The sequence below is a fragment of the Lissotriton vulgaris genome, unplaced genomic scaffold (assembly GCF_964263255.1).
Source record: "Lissotriton vulgaris unplaced genomic scaffold, aLisVul1.2 SCAFFOLD_518, whole genome shotgun sequence".
Lineage (NCBI taxonomy): Eukaryota > Metazoa > Chordata > Amphibia > Caudata > Salamandridae > Lissotriton > Lissotriton vulgaris.
In genome coordinates, this window is record NW_028243238.1 from 384,563 (window position 1) to 403,065 (window position 18,503).

General features: G+C 47.1%; 1 protein-coding gene across 1 annotated transcript in view; it reads left to right on the plus strand.

Annotated features, from left to right (window-relative positions):
• Positions 1 to 18,503, plus strand: part of LOC147668654 (uncharacterized) — a 574,419-nt gene that overhangs the window by 101,436 nt on the left and 454,480 nt on the right. The window contains exons 6-7 of the mRNA XM_086948545.1: positions 15,465 to 16,032; positions 16,317 to 16,516. Of these exons, the coding sequence (XP_086804671.1) occupies positions 15,465 to 16,032; positions 16,317 to 16,516 (768 nt within the window). The remainder of the gene's footprint in view (positions 1 to 15,464; positions 16,033 to 16,316; positions 16,517 to 18,503) is intronic.

Genomic DNA, 18,503 nt, shown 5'->3' on the forward strand with positions numbered 1-18,503 from the left:
GCGTGCCGCGGACGTATTCAAAGCAGGTGACATGATTCACATAGCTGGGGAATACGGGTACAGGGTCTCCTTCTACGGAAGAGGCGGTCTCTGTATTGACCAGTTTCAAACATTTTTCGAGGGTTTGTTAGGGCGGACGAGGTCACCGCCGTCTATAGTCATAGTACATCTAGGGGGCAATGATTTGGTCACCACCGGTAGACGACTTCTCCTGGAGGCAATGCTTTCCACTGTAAGTTGGTTGGCGAGGAGAGTTCCGGGGTGCATAATTGCGTGGTCCCATATGATCCCACGGAAGGTGTGGCGAGGGGCTATTTCTATTCATGCTTTGAATCATTCTGTTAGGAAGCTTAATAACAAAGTGAGTAGGTTGTTCCGTTCCAGGACATTGCATTCTATTTCGCACGGCTGTATTAGTGATGACAGTATGTATTTGGGGGATGGTGTGCATTTGTCTCGGGTGGGGAATGAGTTACTCATAGGAGACTTCTTAGCATGGTTAAAAACGTTAAAACATGACCTTTAGGTAGGAGCTTTGTGGGGGGTCCGGATAGCCGGTCAACTATCCGGCCTGTGGCGGTAAGGTCATGATCGGTGAGCACTAATTGGAAGATCCCTATGAGTGGGCGTCACCCAACACGGATGGGAGCGCTCGGGAGAGGTGGCCATTGGCCCCTCAACGGGGAGGCGGTCCCTTCTAAGGATGGGTCGCCGAAAGAAAAGGAAAGGCGGTCAAGGCCCCTTCCTGGGTAGGAGGGGTTACAGCCCCCTCCTGGGGAATTTCCCGGGGCCAGTGACGTCTGCGACGGCAGATGTGGTAAGTTGTGTGGGGTTTGGGGGGAGGTCTACGCTACCTTCTAGATAACCTCACACGAGTCCTCGAACGACCTTTAAATGGCGTCGAGTTTATTGGTGCCCCCGTCAAGTCAAGGGAAATTGGTAGTTGCACTGGAGGTACGCCTCAGTCCTGTCGCCCCTCCCAAGTGGGGGGGGTATTTCTGGTTAGGGATCTTGACACCGGTTACGACCTTGCCGTTGGCCCTTAAACGTTAGGATGTACAATTTCAAAATTTCAAGTCAATGTTTTGTAGGATGTTAGTTCGGCTAGGAGAACCTCTGTATTAGAGAATCTGTTAAGGTTAGCCAAACATCGCAATGTGGTAATGAAATTGTACATTAATATAATGTTTTAATTTTTGTTTTAATAAATACGGCCGGGAGGGTCACTCCCTCCCTCTTCCAAAAACTTCAAGAACTGTTTCCGGTTTCCCTCCTTTGGGGATTGTGTTGAGAGGGGGTGGCGGGTATCTCAGCCATATGGAAAGGGGCGACCACTCGGTCCCCCCGCACGTATGGCAGAGTACCACGATCCCCCCGGGAAGCCATCTTGGGCGGGTGGCGTGTCCCGGCTGGTATGCCCGAAGCGGCGTAGCCGGGGCGCGCTTTTTCCCGCCCTAGAGTGGGCTGGCCTAGACACTGACGCGGCTGGCCACGCCCTCGGGGCAGGCAGGGGCGGGTTTACGCCCGCCCGGAAGACGGATAAAAGGGGACGCAAGACCCGAAGGCATCCTCTTGTTCCTGTGCTCTGAAGCTGCACCTCCTCGCTGCACGTGAGCTCGAGACGGAACGAAGAGCCAATTTTGACCCACCCACCAGCCCCTGAAGACAGCAAGTGGTTTTAATAATGTCTGAATAAAAATTTGATGGATAACTCTGATTTTCGTTTACAGGTTATGGTGATTATCGTGATGACTTTGAGTATGCAATAAAGTCTGGTCGATTTGTGTTATGTTTTGCAAATAAAGTATTTCTGCTTTTGTGTTTATCAGTAAGCATGCTTTTAATAAAGTGGTTGTTGCTACTGTCTTTTCATAGGTAGTCATTTAGTAATTTAGTTAGCATTGTCGTATTTATTTTGGTCGGGCGGTAAGGTCATGATCGGTGAGCACTAATTGGAAGATCCCTTTGAGTGGGCGTCACCCAACACGGATGGGAGCGCTCGGGAGAGGTGGCCATTGGCCCCTCAACGGGGAGGCGGTCCCTTCTAAGGATGGGTCGCCGAAAGAAAAGGAAAGGCGGTCAAGGCCCCTTCCTGGGTAGGAGGGGTTACAGCCCCCTCCTGGGGAATTTCCCGGGGCCAGTGACGTCTGCGACGGCAGATGTGGTAAGTTGTGTGGGGTTTGGGGGGAGGTCTACGCTACCTTCTAGATAACCTCACACGAGTCCTCGAACGACCTTTAAATGGCGTCGAGTTTATTGGTGCCCCCGTCAAGTCAAGGGAAATTGGTAGTTGCACTGGAGGTACGCCTCAGTCCTGTCGCCCCTCCCAAGTGGGGGGGGTATTTCTGGTTAGGGATCTTGACACCGGTTACGACCTTGCCGTTGGCCCTTAAACGTTAGGATGTACAATTTCAAAATTTCAAGTCAATGTTTTGTAGGATGTTAGTTCGGCTAGGAGAACCTCTATATTAGAGAATCTGTTAAGGTTAGCCAAACATCGCAATGTGGTAATGAAATTGTACATTAATATAATGTTTTAATTTTTGTTTTAATAAATACGGCCGGGAGGGTCACTCCCTCCCTCTTCCAAAAACTTCAAGAACTGTTTCCGGTTTCCCTCCTTTGGGGATTGTGTTGAGAGGGGGTGGCGGGTATCTCAGCCATATGCTTATTTTCATTCAATTTGCCCAAAACAGCAATAAAGTGCAATATGCATATATCCCTTTAGTATGTGCAAAAGAGTGCCAATAAATATTTTACGCCATATTCCAAAAATATATATGATTTATCCTATTTGTAAAATAGATATAAAATCAATATTCTAAAACATGCAGTAAAACCAGTACCTTTTTCCACCACAAACAGTTTAAAAACATTATTTTAAAAAACTGTTGTATATAGGTAGAAAAATATCTATGTCATTTCATTCATAAATTTACATTTTTTAAAGTGCAATGGCAGGATGTAAACTAAACACTCTACTGTGCAATTTAAGCAAAAAAAAATTTTGTGCAATATCAAGCAAAATAAATAATTGCAGTTTTTGAAACCTCTCATTTCACAACCAACTAATTACATATTCGGGGACATCAGATGTCGATGGCAACCCCACTAATTACACATTTGGGGACATCAAATGTCGATGGCAACCCCTATGTGACCTATTTTTTTGAAAAACAATAACATAAAGTGACTGTAATATAACAGGGAGAATCCCTATTCACCCCTGTTTATTTACAGTTTAAAATAAGGGAAAAAGAGAAAAAAAGTCTGATCTGGGTGTCGGAGTGAGACCTATATTTTAAATATATGGATTCATAATGGGTGGCTAGCTGAAGACATTACTCACAACCTGACTGTTGCTAATAAGTACGCATGTGATGGCTACGGTGTCTGTCGAGCATTATCCTCATAAAAAATAATACAGATCTTCCGTAGTGTTCAGTCCATTCGGGACCTTGGAATCTAGTTCCAAGATCATTTTGGACTCTAATTGTCTAAGCATCCTATCACGGTCTCCGCCCCTTCTAGGTTTGGGTACTGAAGTGATAACATAGTAGCTAAGACACTGGAGGTTGTTGTTATGTACACTCTTAAAGTGTCTAGCTACCGGATAGGAGCTAGCGTTGTTGACGATCGCTCTGATATGCTGCAATATCCTGGCATGCACTGGTAGTTTGGTGTTTCCCACATACCTGAGATCACACGTGCATGCCAGGACGTAAACAGCATATTCTGTTTTGCAACCGTACTGTCCTTTAATGGGTTGTGGTACTGGACTAAATGGAGTATAGTATTGCTTTGTATTTACTCCAAATTTGCAGGCTCTGCAGCTACTGCATTTGTAAAACCCCATTCGAGGTGGAAACCAGGGTTTTTTTGTTATAGGTAATTCGGGGCAAGGATTGGAGATATGCATACGTAAGGAGGGTCCCCTCCGAAACGTAATCTCCGGCCGTGTTGGTAAATGATGCGATAGTACTGCATCTGTTTGGAGAATAGGCCAACTTTTGCTCAGAATAGACCGGATCTTTCTATCCTGGCCACTGTATGCAGTGATGAATCTTATAGGAGTTTCAGCCGAATCTCCTAGTGAAACCCTATTTGTATCCACTGCTGAAAAAAGGGTTTCTCTTGCTCTGGATTTCATTTTGTTGACCGCTTTTGTTAGTATATTCTCCTTGTATCCTCTTTCCCGAAACCTATTTAATGCTTGGGCTGTACATGTATTAAGCTCCTCATCAGTGCTGCAGATTCTCTTAACACGAAGAAGCTCGCCATATGGGATATTATCAATAACGTGGCGAGGATGGGCGCTTGTTGCATGTAGGGTTGTGTTACCCGATGTGTCTTTTCTGTGTAATGAGGTGGCTATATGCCCCGCTGTGTGAAAGACCCTGACGTCTAGGAAGTCCACCGATGTTTTACTGATGTTGTGTGTGAACCTTAAGTTGTCTTCATTCTTATTTAGGGCCACAATGAACTCTTTCACACTTTCTTCAGTACCCCTCCAAATTAAAAACACATCGTCAATAAAACGAACCCACATCACTACCTTGGTGTCAAACACCGCCCGGTGTGTTTCCATGAGGACCCGCTTCTCCCATATATATATATATATGTATATATATATATATATATATATATATATATATAAAAATATTTTTTATTCATAGTTTGCCAACAGTTACAGGCAACAATAACAGCCCTCACATACCAGGGACAAAGAAAGGGCAAGCGATAGCATTAGAGCTGCACATTGTCTTCATACACCGTATACATCAGCCAGAGGGGATTGCCAGCTTAACAAAGCATATAACTTTTGTGTGTCCATGGGGTGAACAAGGGCCCCGTGAATCTCGCGCTGAGCATAATGCGTTCTGCGTTAAAGAAAGGAGAAAAGGAAAAGGGTTGTGAGGGAAGAGAAAGGGGGGATCTCTCTGGCCACCAGTTAGAGAGTGCACCGGAAGTTTGACAGCACGTTCACATCGAATAAGGGTGTTCTTCGTGCACCTACTGGCCTGTATTGATAGGGGTCGCCACCCGGTCAGGCGGCAGAGCAGCAAGGTAAATGCAGCGGTTCCCAGATGTTCTTTTGGCGCGACTGCATGGGCATAAGCTCCCAGAATTCCACCAGCGGCTATGACAGAAAGCGGAGTCTTGAAGCCAGTCAGCCACCTGTGGCTTCCGCTTGCGGGCCCCAGCAGATTGTGACCCACCTCTTAGCAATCAGAAGAAGCATGGCCACCAGCTCCCTGTTCTCAGAGAGTACATTGAGCATATAGCCAAGCAGGGCTATCAGCAAGGATCGCTGGCAGACATACCCCATTATCGCCTCCAGTTCATTGAAGATGTTCCCGCAGTATTCCATGATGGCAGAACATTCCAACTCCAGGTTTAAAAAAGAAGCATCCGGCACTCTGCAACGCACAAAGCATGCATCATCACTCAAACCAGCTTTATGCAACCACACCTGGGTCTTATATAGCCTGTGGAGGAATTTAAAATGAATCAAGCACAATCTGTAATTAGGCGACAGCTTCCTGGTCTGCGCGCAGCAGTATTCCCACCCTTCCTCCCTATAGGGGTCTCCCAGGCAATCCTCCAATTTGCGCTGTGCCAGCGGGGTGCATATCGGAGACTTGCGCTGCATACCCGAGTACAAGCGGGGAATGAGTTTACTAGGGGACGGGTTAGTTAGAAATTCTTCCAGAAAGCGGAATTTCAGAGGTGCTATCGGGAAAGATTCGTAGGCCATACGTAACGCAGTTCTAAACTGAAAATATGTTAATCTATCCATCAGTCCCATCCCATGTGGTCGTTCCCCAACGCCCTCTCTATGCTTATGAAAGCGCTGTCAGGGAATGCCTTCCCTAGTGTGTGAAGCTGCTGCCTCCGCAGTCTATGACAGACACCGGCCACAGCCGTAAAAAGGAATGCGGTTTGTTTAATGAGTGGCACAGAAGGTTCCAACAGATAATCCAGCCGTGCCCTGCGTTGGAGCCCAAGCCCAGACGGTGCAGCCGACAGGGTGGATTCCAGCCTGGAGGCGGCTTTGTTTCTGGAAGAGTGCCATATGCAGTGGGACCAGGTCCACCTGATCGCACTCTGGGCGGTGTGTGCCATAAATTGAGTAGGATGAACCCAGTGGAATCCGAACTGGGTCTGCGCGCAGTTGTGGTACAGCTCCATGTCCGGGGCTCCCAGTTGACCCTGCTCATATGGGAGCATGAGGATCTCCCATAAAACACGCGGCTGTCCGCCTGCCCAGACAAGAGGGATCAAATTCAAACAAAGTCTTTTCTTAAATTCCACAGTGAGGGGCAGAGGAAGGTTGACAAAGACATATAAAAACTTGGGCAGCACCACCATCTTGGCAATAGCAATCCGGCCCACCAATGATAATGAGAGTGGCCTCCACCGATGTAGCTGGCTCTCAAGCCACTCCATCAGCTTCCCATAATTATAATGCCAGAGCTCTTCAGGGTCTCGACTAATCCATATTCCCAAGTACCACACCTGGGATCTGTCCAGCTGAGAGGGAACTCTTAGCGGAACACATCTGTTGCTGCGGTCAGAGGAAGATTTTGGACTTCCCCCAATTGATCATACCCCAGTGAGGCCGCCGAACCGAGTAATCTCACAGATGAGTGGGTCTAAGTTTGTTGCTGGGTGGTTGACATATAGGGTCACATCATCCGCGTACAGTGATACCAGGATCACTCGAAGAATGAAATTAAGACCTTGTTGCGCATGGTGTTGTCGTAATCGCGCTGTGAGTGGCTCCATAGTTATAGCGAATAGGAGAGGTGACAGCGGGCACCCCTGTTTGGTGCCACGCGCCAGCTTCATAGGAGGTGAGATTACGCCATTTATTTGCAGTCTCGCAGTGGGGGAGGAGTACAGGAGAGCAATCTTTTTTATAAAAAACTGTCTCAGAGGAGTTTGAAGAGGTAAGGCCATTCCAAGGTGTCGAATGCCTTGGTGGCATCCAGAAAAATGGCTGCTGCTGGGACAGATGGGTCAATCTCCTGCATGATGGTGAAAAGGGTGCAGAGGTTATGGGACGTGCTCCTATCGGGGACAAACAGTGAAATCGCTGATATTCGTAGTATCAGTCCCAGGATGCATCGTACCATGTGAGATGATGAAATCATCGTAAACCAAATTGAATCAATATCCACCATTTTTAATCACTTGAATCTTCATTTTGTTGTTCATTTTTTGAATTTTATAGAACAAGGTGATTCCAATTTTCAAGTGCATGTATAATGCCCAATCGCCTTTAATACAGCATGTTAAAATCCCCTGTTCCATGAATAGATGTGAAATGTTTAACCCAATGCATTTTGGGCCATTACAGCCCTTAGTCAGGTTTTTTTTCTGTAAAGGTAAAATAAAAACATTGCCTACCACGGGCAGAGCCACATTGGTCATATCTTAGCACCATAGGGAGCAAGGGAAGTAATCTGGAGGCAAGCAGCTTGGCGAGTATTTTATTATCAAGATTGATCACTGATAGCGGTCTGTACGAATCGCGCCGCAAGGGGTCCTTGTACGGCTTGAGAATTGTCACAGTCAGTGCATCTAGAAGAGAGAGGGGGGGGAAACCTGCTCCAGTGCCTCCTAGTACATATTGAGGAGATGGAGCACAAGAAGTGGTGCGATCTCCTTATAGAATGCAGAAGTTAGCCCGTCCAGACCCGGAGCTTGTCTCCGGGCATCTCCCGATCACCCCTATCACTTCTTCTTCAGAGAACGGCACATATAGGTAATTACGATGAGTGTTGTTTAGCCATACCAGTTCTAGTGTATCAAGGAAAGGGAGCAGGTCCCGGTGCACCTCAGTCTGATGTGCGGCGTGTAGTGATGAATAAAAGGCCATCATTACTGCTTGCTCTGCCTCCTGACCTATGACAGAGGCATCTTCGCCGATCCGTAACTCACTGATGTAGTCGTTTGCCCAAGGTTTTTTTTAGAAGTCCCGCTAGGGTTTTCCCGGCATGGTCCCCTTCCCCGTAGTGGCGGGCCCGGGCCTCCATACCTAAGAAAAGTGTCTCTCTGTCGCCGCTTCTTCACATTCGGCCATCTTGCCCTTAAGCTGTCCTAAGATCACTAGCTGGTTTGAGGCTAAATATTCAGATTCCAGCTCTCAGTATCTCCCTCTCCAGGCGCCGGAGGTCGCCCCTTAGCGCCCTCAGGACCCCCATCTGTTTGGCAATACACTGGCCTCTGATGACGGTCTTGAAGTCCTCCCATAACGTGGGCGGGAATTCCACCGAGCCTGAGTTAATTTCGAAGTACACAGTAATTGCGGATCTGATCTCTTTCCTAAAGACCAGGACCTACGGAGACCCGGCAGGGAGCCTCCAAGAAAACGTTCTGCGAGGAGCATCAGGCAGCGTGAACTCCAAAAAGACCGGCGCATGGTCGGAGAGGGATCTAGCGAGATGGGCACTGTTGCAACCCCAGGTGTTCACAGCACGTGATGTCAGCGAATAATCGATTCTAGACCATAAGGGTCCAGCTGTCGAAACACAAGTACCCTCTTTACGGTACGGGTGTCGGCAACACCAGACATCCACCAGATCATGATCCTCTATTAGGACCTGTAGCTGCTCAGCCCCCCACGGATGAGGTCTATGGGGTCCACCTGATCTGTCCTTCTCAGGGTCGAGAGCTACATTAAAATCGCCCCATAGTGTTGCACCTGGGCCCAGGGATTCTGCTAAATGCCAAATGTTGGCAAAAAAGGAAGGGTGGTCTGCATTCGGTCCGTACACCGATATGAGCCAGATTGGGCAACCTCCAAGTACCCCGCCGCCACAACACAGCCCAGGGGATCGCAAATCATGGCCCGAGTGTGCCATGGAAGCCCCTTCTCAAAATAATAGTTGTTCCCCTCTCATAATTGGAGTACCTTGCTATGAATTTTTCACCCATCTATCCCGCGGTAAGGAGCATGCAGCTTGTAGTCATTAAGTGCAGCTCCTGCAAGAAGTCAAAATCTACCACATGGCAGTTAAGGTTTATCGCCACTAGGCAGATCTTTCAGCAGTCATTCAATCCGCGCACATTCCAGGTTACCACTTTCAAGGTGTTAACCCATTCAGCATTCTCACCCATACAGGCATTCACAGAATTGAAATGTCTAGGCATTGGGGTGACCCTCCACGTGAACTGATAGGAGGCCAGAGATGGGAGAGGAGGAGGTAAATGAGGAGAGAACAAAAGAGATCAAAGAATAACAAAAAAACATCTCCCAGTACCCTACAATCCCACCCCCACCCACTACAGCCACCCAACAAGGCGGAAAGAGAGTTCCCCTGCCCCGAAAGGGCCAACAGTGGCAAACAGTACAACAAAAATGAGACTCATCCCAGAGGGTTGGGCCAGGGGCTCGGCATATCCCAGCAGTTGCAGTGCTGGGTGGCTAAATTGGTGATATTGAGAGGGGCTACCTCTCCTGCCGTCAGGCCATCTCGGGCAGTTCTTGGCATTATCAATTAGCAAAGGCTGATGCTACCAGTAGAGGAGCGAAGTGTTTTCCCCTCTGGTCCTGCTAGGCCACATGGGTTTCCTGTTAACCCATTTGACAAAACTGATTCAGGGTTCAGTCGTTTTCACTAAAGGGATCTTCAATCGGCCAGTCCTTGTCCTTAGGCGCTTTGGATTTGGCAGGCCGGAGACTCCGCACAAACTTGGCAGCCAGCTAAGGGTCAGTGAAGAACGAAGTTTTGCCAGAGTGGAAGATGCGGAGCTTCGCTGGGTAAAGAAGAGAATACTTACTGTCCATCTGTTGCAGCAAGAGCTTCACTGGCACAAACTCCTATCTGGTGGTCTGGACGGAGATAGTAAAGTAGATCTGTTGCCCTGATATCTAGTTTTCTGCAGGTCTCTGGCTTTCCGGAACACCGTGTAGCGGTCCCTATAGTTAAGGAGTCTCACGATTATTGGCCTGGCCGGGGCATCCAAGGTGGGGGTCTTGGGCCCAGCGATCTGTGAGCGCGTTCAACTAGACAAACTTTTGACAAAGCGTCGCCAAAGAGGGAGTGGAGCATTTCTTCAATGGTTTCTGGAGTTCCAAGAACCGGTAAATTATTACGTCGTGAACTGGCTTCAAGGTCTTTATTCTTCTTTCTGATGACCTCCAGCACCTGCTCCATTTACAGCAGTTTCTCCTGGGTGGTATTCTCCAACGAGGAGGTATGCTATTTGGCCTCAGCAATGCGCTCGTCATGATGCGTCACCTTGTCTCTGAGCTGATCCAATCTGTTGCACATGGAGTCTATTTTGAGCACAATCGCGGACAGGAATTGTTTTAAGTATGAAAACATTTCATGAATATTGGTCTCCTCGCTGGATGATGAGGCCATGCTGGTTACAGTGCACTCTTCGGTCAGCGGGTCGGCGCCCCTGGGGGGTTTTCGCTGTTCAAAAGAAATCTTAGGCCGCCTTGCATCAGGTTTGCCCATGCTGCACTCCATGCCTCCCGCTCAGGGGTAAATAGTCTGGTGAGTCGGTGGTACCAAACGGTTTCACTCGAGCCCGGCACCACGCCTGCACAGCCGTCTAATTGCCTATTGCAGTGTCCAGGCATGGCGTGCTAAGGCAGCAATCTCCACCAGTACCCTCCACCCAGACACAGCAGTAGCTGCGCTTCACACGTCTGCTGGTTTCTCGTCATCACACCACTAGTCACCCCCAGAATTTAGAGTTAGTACATGTGCTCCAAGCGGGGTTCTAAGTTAGTGCACCGTCATCCAACATGGGGGGGGTTAAGTCTGCAGCTGCAGTCTATTGTCACAGGCAGCCAGTGGCATCAAGACTGCACCTGCTGGTCCCTCGTCATCACACCACTAGTCACCTCCAGATTTCAAAGTTAGTCCATGTGCTCTAAACAGGGTTCAAAGTTAATGCACCGTCATCCACCACGAGGAGGTTACAGTCTGCAGTCTATTGTCGTAGGTGACCAGCAGCGCAAGACCAGGGGTATCGCTGCACAGCACGCGCAACCAGATGCCTCCTGGGGTCCTCCCAGTGGTGCTGGTTACGTTGCCGGTGTAGGGAGAGAGAGAGAAAGGCAGGGGGGAGAGGGGAGGTGCGCGACTTCTGGTCCCCCCGCTGACGGATGTCTCTCCCAGGCTATTTCAACATGCACTTGTAGGCCTGCACTCTCACAAGCCGGTGGAGCAGGTGCTTGTATGCAGCATTGTCAGTGGGACTCCAGCCCCAGGTGAATGCCGTCCAGCTTCGGCCCACTGCATCGTGGCCTCCTCAGTGCACCCCAGATGCCAGTGGCACCCCAGCCGAATTCACTGCACCTCGGGAATGCACCCTCTCACCTTCGCCCCTGGTTCTGCAGATGGGCTTACCCTGTTCACTTGGTCTGGACAATGATCATCCTCCGCCTCTGGGGTTCCCAAGGGGCTTCACAGCCTGCAGCTGCACCACGGCACTCGGGTTTTGATCGCCAGCAGCTTTCAGCCAGGAGGGCGTATCACGCAGCCTACCCCTTGCACAGTTCCAGCTCCGTTTGCCAATCAGCCCGCTGATTGCTCCTGCGGCTCTTGCTCTGACGCAACGTCTCCATCCCTTCCTAGGCCGCCTAATCCGCCATCTTGCCACCCAGGATAACACTTACGGAGTCGCTACGCTAGTTCTCTCGCCCTCTTCGGACAGCATCAGTCAACCAAATCCCAGGCAAGAATGTCCCAGGTGCTTCAGGGATCTGACCTTGCCTTTGCGGGCTATATCAGCGGCCTGATCCGTCCGATAATTGCAGGATAATTTATTCAGCCAGCGGAGCCTTACTATGTGGCGGCCATTTCTCAACGGCACACTAGTGCCTATTAAAGAAAATATTAAATGCAAACAGTGCTTTCCTTTGAGGATCCACTTCAAATTTTAAATGTGAAGTAGAGTGAAGAAGAACCTAGATTGATCTCAAATGGCATGCTCTTTCTGGTCTGCACATTTGTGTAAATGTAAGTAAGTAATAGCTTTATTCGATAAAAACATATCATAAAAGCATTTACACATCTTTAAAAAACATTTTTAACGACAATCATCACATAAAAACATTTCATATACAAAACAGCATATTGGGTGGCTACGCTCGGTCACTGGATTAACATTTTTCTTGCAGTTCTTAGGCGCCAAGCCCAACCCAAAAATGTTGCCATTCAAGTTGAAAAGAGGGGTCTAGGATCTGTACGTAAAATACGCAGGGCTTCTAAGTGAGAGCGAGTTCCCAGGCTTCTGCAAATAGGCTTCAACCACCTACGTCTCGGGGCTACATAGACACTACATTCGAACAACATATGGGACACAGACTCTACCCTTAAATCGCAAAAGGGGCAATAGGGTACAGTTTGAGCGGGCGGTTTCCAAGTGGACGTGAACTCACATAGTGGAAGTACCCCCAACCTAAACTTGATGTACAATGCTCTGTCCCTTGGGCTCTGAATGGTGTCTAGATAAGGTTCCCTTAACGGCAACTCCTTGACTGACAGAAACAGGGCTACAGATTTACAATGGTTTGTACTTCGGGCCCTCTCACTGTCCACCCATGCCCAATAAACCTTCTTTAGATATTGTTTTGAGGGTGCAGATTTGTTGGACCAAGCCTCGCCTAGGCCCAATTTGTATAGCAGCTTTTTGACCTCCCTGAGCCAGATGATCTTATGAGAACCCGATAATGACAAAATGTCATTCAAGGCGTCTGCGTAACTACTTAATTCCTGCACGTTCCAAATTCTGGACCATAACAGGAGTGGGCGTAGTTTCGCTTGGTCGCAGATTGCCCGGGTACCTGCATCTATCAGTAATGGGATTGTTGGCGTGCTGTGGGGCAAACCCATTAGGTCTTTATGGAAGTTGTTCTCAAGATGGGCCAGAGTGTCAACTTTTTGAGTGCCCCACAGCTCAGCACCGTAGAGTGCCGCGCTTACAACCCTTGCCCTATAGATATCTAGGGGGGCCCCAATAGGTTTTGATGGTGATGCTCGCTGCTCCTTGAGCAGCGCACCTGCCACCCTTTTGTGGGTAAGGAAGATTTTTTGATGGTGTGCCTTCCAGCTCATGGTATCACTGATGCGTATGCCCAGATAATCAAATTCTTTCACACGATCAAGTGGGACAGAATCCAGGACCGGGGGATAAACAGATTTTTCTGGCGGGTTAAGAACTAAGAACTTAGTTTTACCTATATTTATGGCCAAGCCCCTTTCATTGCAGAAGGTTTGAAAGCTGGAGAGCAACGATTGGATGCCCATTGGTGATTTTGAAATTAGGAGGGTATCGTCCGCAAACAGAAGCGTTGGGATCTTCCTTCCAGCCAGGGTGGGTGCGTCTGATGGTTGTTGCAAAAGATGCTCCACCACTCCGTTGATATAGAGAGAGAACAGAGTGGGGGCAAGCACACACCCCTGGCGGACGCCTCTGTCCACGGGGATACGAGATGTTTTCTCTCCCTGTGCACCCCATCTAATTTGGGCGAAGTTCCTATCATGGAATTTTACAAGCAGTGACAGCAGATAGGGGGGGAGGCCTAACCCATCGAGGACGTTCCATAGAAGCGTGCGTGGTACCAGGTCGAAGGCAGTCCGCAGGTCAATGAAGACTAAATACAGACTGCCCCCTCCCAGCACCACCACTTTCCAATAGATCATTAGAAGGCGGAACGTCTGCTCGATTGTACCCGTACCTGTTCTGAAGCCTGCTTGGAGATCTGATAGGATATGGTTATCGTCTGCCCACTCGATGATCCTGCCCAATACCACCGTTCCTGCTACCTTTTGAGAAGAATCTAATAAACTAATTGGGCGGTAGTTTGCTGGGTCGTCCCTGGAGCCTTTTTTAAAAATAGGTACGACCTCAGCGCCCCTCCATGAGTCGGGAAAGACTCCACCCAACATCACTTCGTTCAAAAGCGAGGAAATTAATCTACTCCAAGGAGATGGATAGTTCTTAATTAGGTCTCCTGGGATTCCGTCTGGTCCTGCTGCCTTATTCGGGACAATGGATTGGATTGCTCTTTCTACTTCTGAGTTAGTAAATAGGCCATCATAGCATGGGAGGTTAATTGTAAAGCCCGTGGGCGGGCAAGCTACCTTGGATGGACCCGAGGGAGCAGAGTACAGTTGCGAAAAGTGGTCAAACCATGCTCCCCCTGCAATATTACAAGTTAGCTGCTGGTCAATGGGCTTTTCCCTAGATCTTAGTAGGTCCCAAAACCTCTTGGCATCCTTCCTGGTACTGGCCTCTACTAGATCTCCCCAGAAGTTAAAATCATAAGTCTGTTTAGCTTCAGTTATGATTTTTTTATAAAGTTTCCTGGCAGCCCTAATAGCAACCGCATCTTTAGTCTTTAATGTCTCAACAAGTTCCTTCTTGGCCTCACGACATTTTTGAGTGTACCATTTCTCTGACTGTTTAGGCAAAGATTTTGGGGGACCCCTTCGAGTGGTTTGGGGAACAATAAATAAGTCGCTTAGTGCCAGTACAGTTTCAGTGAATAGAGGTAGGATCTTATTATCGTTTTGGCTTGTAGGGCTCATCCGGGGCTCCACCTCTTCCAAGATTGCCCCGGCATGGGCCATCCTTGTCTCGTCGGCTGAAACTTTTGCCCATTTTAAACGCCTGCTACAATTTGTGGGGACCACTTCATGAGAGGATTTCCACTTATGGCCAGTTAAGCCTTGCTTTCCAGCCTGCCAAGGGGATAGAATAGATAGCGATAAGGGGTTGTGATCGCTATCGACCGACACTATAACCTCCATATCTAGGTGGTATTGCCAAAGATTGTAATTGAGCATGATGTAATCAATCCTAGACGTGTGGTCTTGTCTATTATAAGTGTGGGCACCCATATGGTCAGATTTGGATCGGCCATTTGTCGGTCGCAAGTTGTGCTCCATGCACAAGGCATTGATCTCTATTGCGTTTTGCGACCATTTAGGAATCGGGTCAAGATTCAGAATCGGAATACCTCTCCTGTTGTCCTCCTCAAAAGTGTCCAAGATGTCTTCGCTAGCCAAAGGCTCAAAACAGCAGTTGAAATCCCCTGCAAGCATTATATGGGAATCTGCATCGCAGGCAGCCAGGTTGCCGTTTAAACCTGTGGATGGTAAATGGGATGCACCGCCTTTGGCACCCCTCAAGTAGATGTTAAAGATTTCCATACTTCTTCCCCCTTTGTGTATTACCGTTAGCCACTGGAGGTCCGAGGATTGGGTGTTTCTTTCTTTTACCCTGTAGCCTAAAGCAATACTGATCCATATAATAAGTCCACCTGACGGGCGACCTTTGGACCCTTGTTCCTGGACTGCGGGGATAAAAAAGGTGGTAAATCCCACTCGGTTTCTTGGCTCCAAGCACCAGGTCTCTTGTGTAAATGATAATTCTTGCAATGCTTCGAAACTATGAAGTACAGTGAACCTCACCTTTTTATTTTCTTGCAGTCAAGGCAGAGAGGTGATGATCAGGTTGACAGCATGCTTCTCCGAACACCTGTTGACAAGTTACATCATACGTCTTACCCTGATTTGCTCAATGATGGTCAGCAGGAGCTACAAGGAACTACAGAAATCCAGATGGTAGTTGATGAAAATGTGTTGGCACTGCCAACAACACAAGACACATCTCAACCAGAAAGCTCTGATACTGGACAATTCGGAAATGAGAACTTGTCGGAGAAGGAAACATTGGAAATAATGCCACCCGCTACTTGTCCTGATAAAGAGCACAGCTTAACAGATAATGGTATCTCAGTAACAGCAGGTGTCCCCTCCACAGACTCAACAGGGGCTACCTCCCAGAGAAAGCAGGACTCCCTGGGGACCAATGAAGGGCTAGGCTCACCTGCACCAGAGAAGAATCAGCCAATGAGCCAGACCCGTTCTCAGGAGCTAGAAGATGATCAAAGTCCTTACACTAACATCGAGCAGGCCATTATTCGAGGACAGATCAACTCGCCATATTCACGTAAAAAGAAAGTATTTAAGATATATGTATGTGGAGGATTTCAAGGTAAATACAGATCACTTTGCCTTAAATGTTGAAACCTGCGAAACGTATGTATGCATATAAGCATTTCCTATGATTCTCTAATAATGTATCAAAATACACCCAATATATATACACAGACATACTTTCTCCAACGATCACACAAAGACATTAGTACAAGGAGAGTAGTGACCAGGCCTTCATGTGAGAGATTAGTTTTGTGTGGTTCCATAGGTCATTTACATGTTCAGCCCAAGGCTAATATGCAAAATATGTTGTTAATTGCATTTTCTGTTTTTTTTAATCAGATACACAGCCGGAAAGAAATGCATTATTTGAAAAAGTGTACCCTAATCTTTTCACATATTGTAAGGAGAGAGGGTATCATTTTAAGATGTTTGATCTGAGATGGGGTCTCACTGATGGAGTTACCAATGACCACACTACAGCGGTGCTGCATTTGAAGACTCTAAAGCAGTGTCAGGATTCGGGACAGCCACACTTTTTTGTAAGTTTGCATCAAAGAATGCTTATTTGAATTTAAGTGGCAAGTAAAAGGCATTTCTCCACCTTTTACATAGATGATATAATATTGTTGTGCTATCATCACGGTCCATCTGTAAAACAATATAAACCTTAAAGGAGTGTTGGCGCGCTGGATTGCCAGCTCAGTAAATCATACTCACCTGGGCCCATAAAACATTCACACCTTTGAACCGGTAATCCTGCTTCTATTTACTGCCTATCAGGATTTTGATTTCTTAGGACTTATACCTGTACACCATGACTTACCAATCCTTTGTCATGTATGCTATAAGTCCTAGGGATCAAAAAGGGAGTTAGCATAATAGGTAGCAATTTGATAATTTACCTTTCCTGTAATAAACACAGACTCTGGAGAAGTTCTAAACACTTTATCTATGCATAACTTGGTGAGTCAGGGTCCACAATAGAGTGACCAGAAATTTTAAAAGTAAGAATATAATCAATAAGACATAAAGTTTGCAAGAAATCACACCTTTAAACATTGGTACCTAGGAAGGGTGAGAAAGGGAAATAGCACAAGGACATACCACATAGATTATATTTACCTAGAATGGTGTGAGGACCAATCCTAGCCATAGGCTGGGGCAAAGAAAAAAGGCTCCTGACTAATCAGGTGGCAATGGGAATAGGAAAGGTGCAGATCAGGACAGGTGACCTCCGCTAAGTGCAACACCAGCGTTACATCCCTCTTTCCGACAAATTCTGGAACCCTATTGGGTAATTGATACTTCTCCCTCAGCAAAACCCCAATTCTTTTGACAGAGTGCTCCACCAGCACCTCTGCTCTCGATTCTTCTTCAGCATACGTTGGGTCAGTGACAGGTCTGTGACAAGTCGGAAAATTCATCTATCTAAGCCTACCTTAGTTATACCATTTTCTGGGCAATGTACCACCCCTAAATGTTGCAAATTTGTGTATTCCCTTCATTTGATTGGTCAGAAAGACGAGGAGAGGTCATCACACCATACTAAGATGAGGTCATTTTCATTGACTTATATTGATCAAGTTCCCGCCCATAATTTACTTTCCCATTAATTTGTATTCCACCCAGCAATATTGGTTTCAATTTGTATACATTGTATTCGTTACAGTTCATATTTCTTCCTCTCCTGAGGTCAAATGGTCAGTGTCCCAGGAACATCGTGGGTAAGATGAGTATTGGCAGCCATTCAATGACAGTGACTTCAGGGATTTCTGGGATCATCTGCGCAGACGCAACCTTTTCAATAAGGAGTTTATGTCAGGCCCAAATACGAGCTAATAACAAAGTCAAAGAAAAACATATTAGAATACAAAAATAAATGAATGCACTGTATACCACTTATCTCTACTCTAACCCCCTTACTTTATTTTAACGATAGCATTAATAGTTAAGCAGAACGAACAAAGTTTAGTTGAAGCAGTAGCAGGTGCTTTAATGTGTGAGACATGAAGCGGCCATCTTGGCACTAGTGCTCAGCTGCAAAGATTTCACACCAGAAACGAAAGACTGCACACCACGTTTTTGTGCCCATTTTAGGACGCTCGGGTTACTGTTAGTAAAAACACATATGCAAGCTTCCCCAGCTTACTAATAATGTTGTGTAATGCAAATATTAGTAAACAAAACATGTTGATTAACCTCATAGCTGCAGCCGTCGGCTGCTGAACGTTCGGAGCACTACCTGGCTGGTGCTGCGAACGTTCAACGACCGACGCGGCCCCGCCCACTCTTTGGAACGCCCAGCACTGTGCCGAAATAACGGCAGCAGCTAAGGTGTTAATTAGTTACATGTTATTTCGAGAGGACTTAGTCCAAGCAATTTCTGTTCGTATGAAACCTTGCTCCATCAGGATCTATAAGAATTATTAATTACTACACCTATAGTTGGAGACTCAGACAACTGTTTTATGGTTCCTAGTAAGATGTTTAAAAAAAAGAAAAACAATGAAACATTCGCCAAAAATT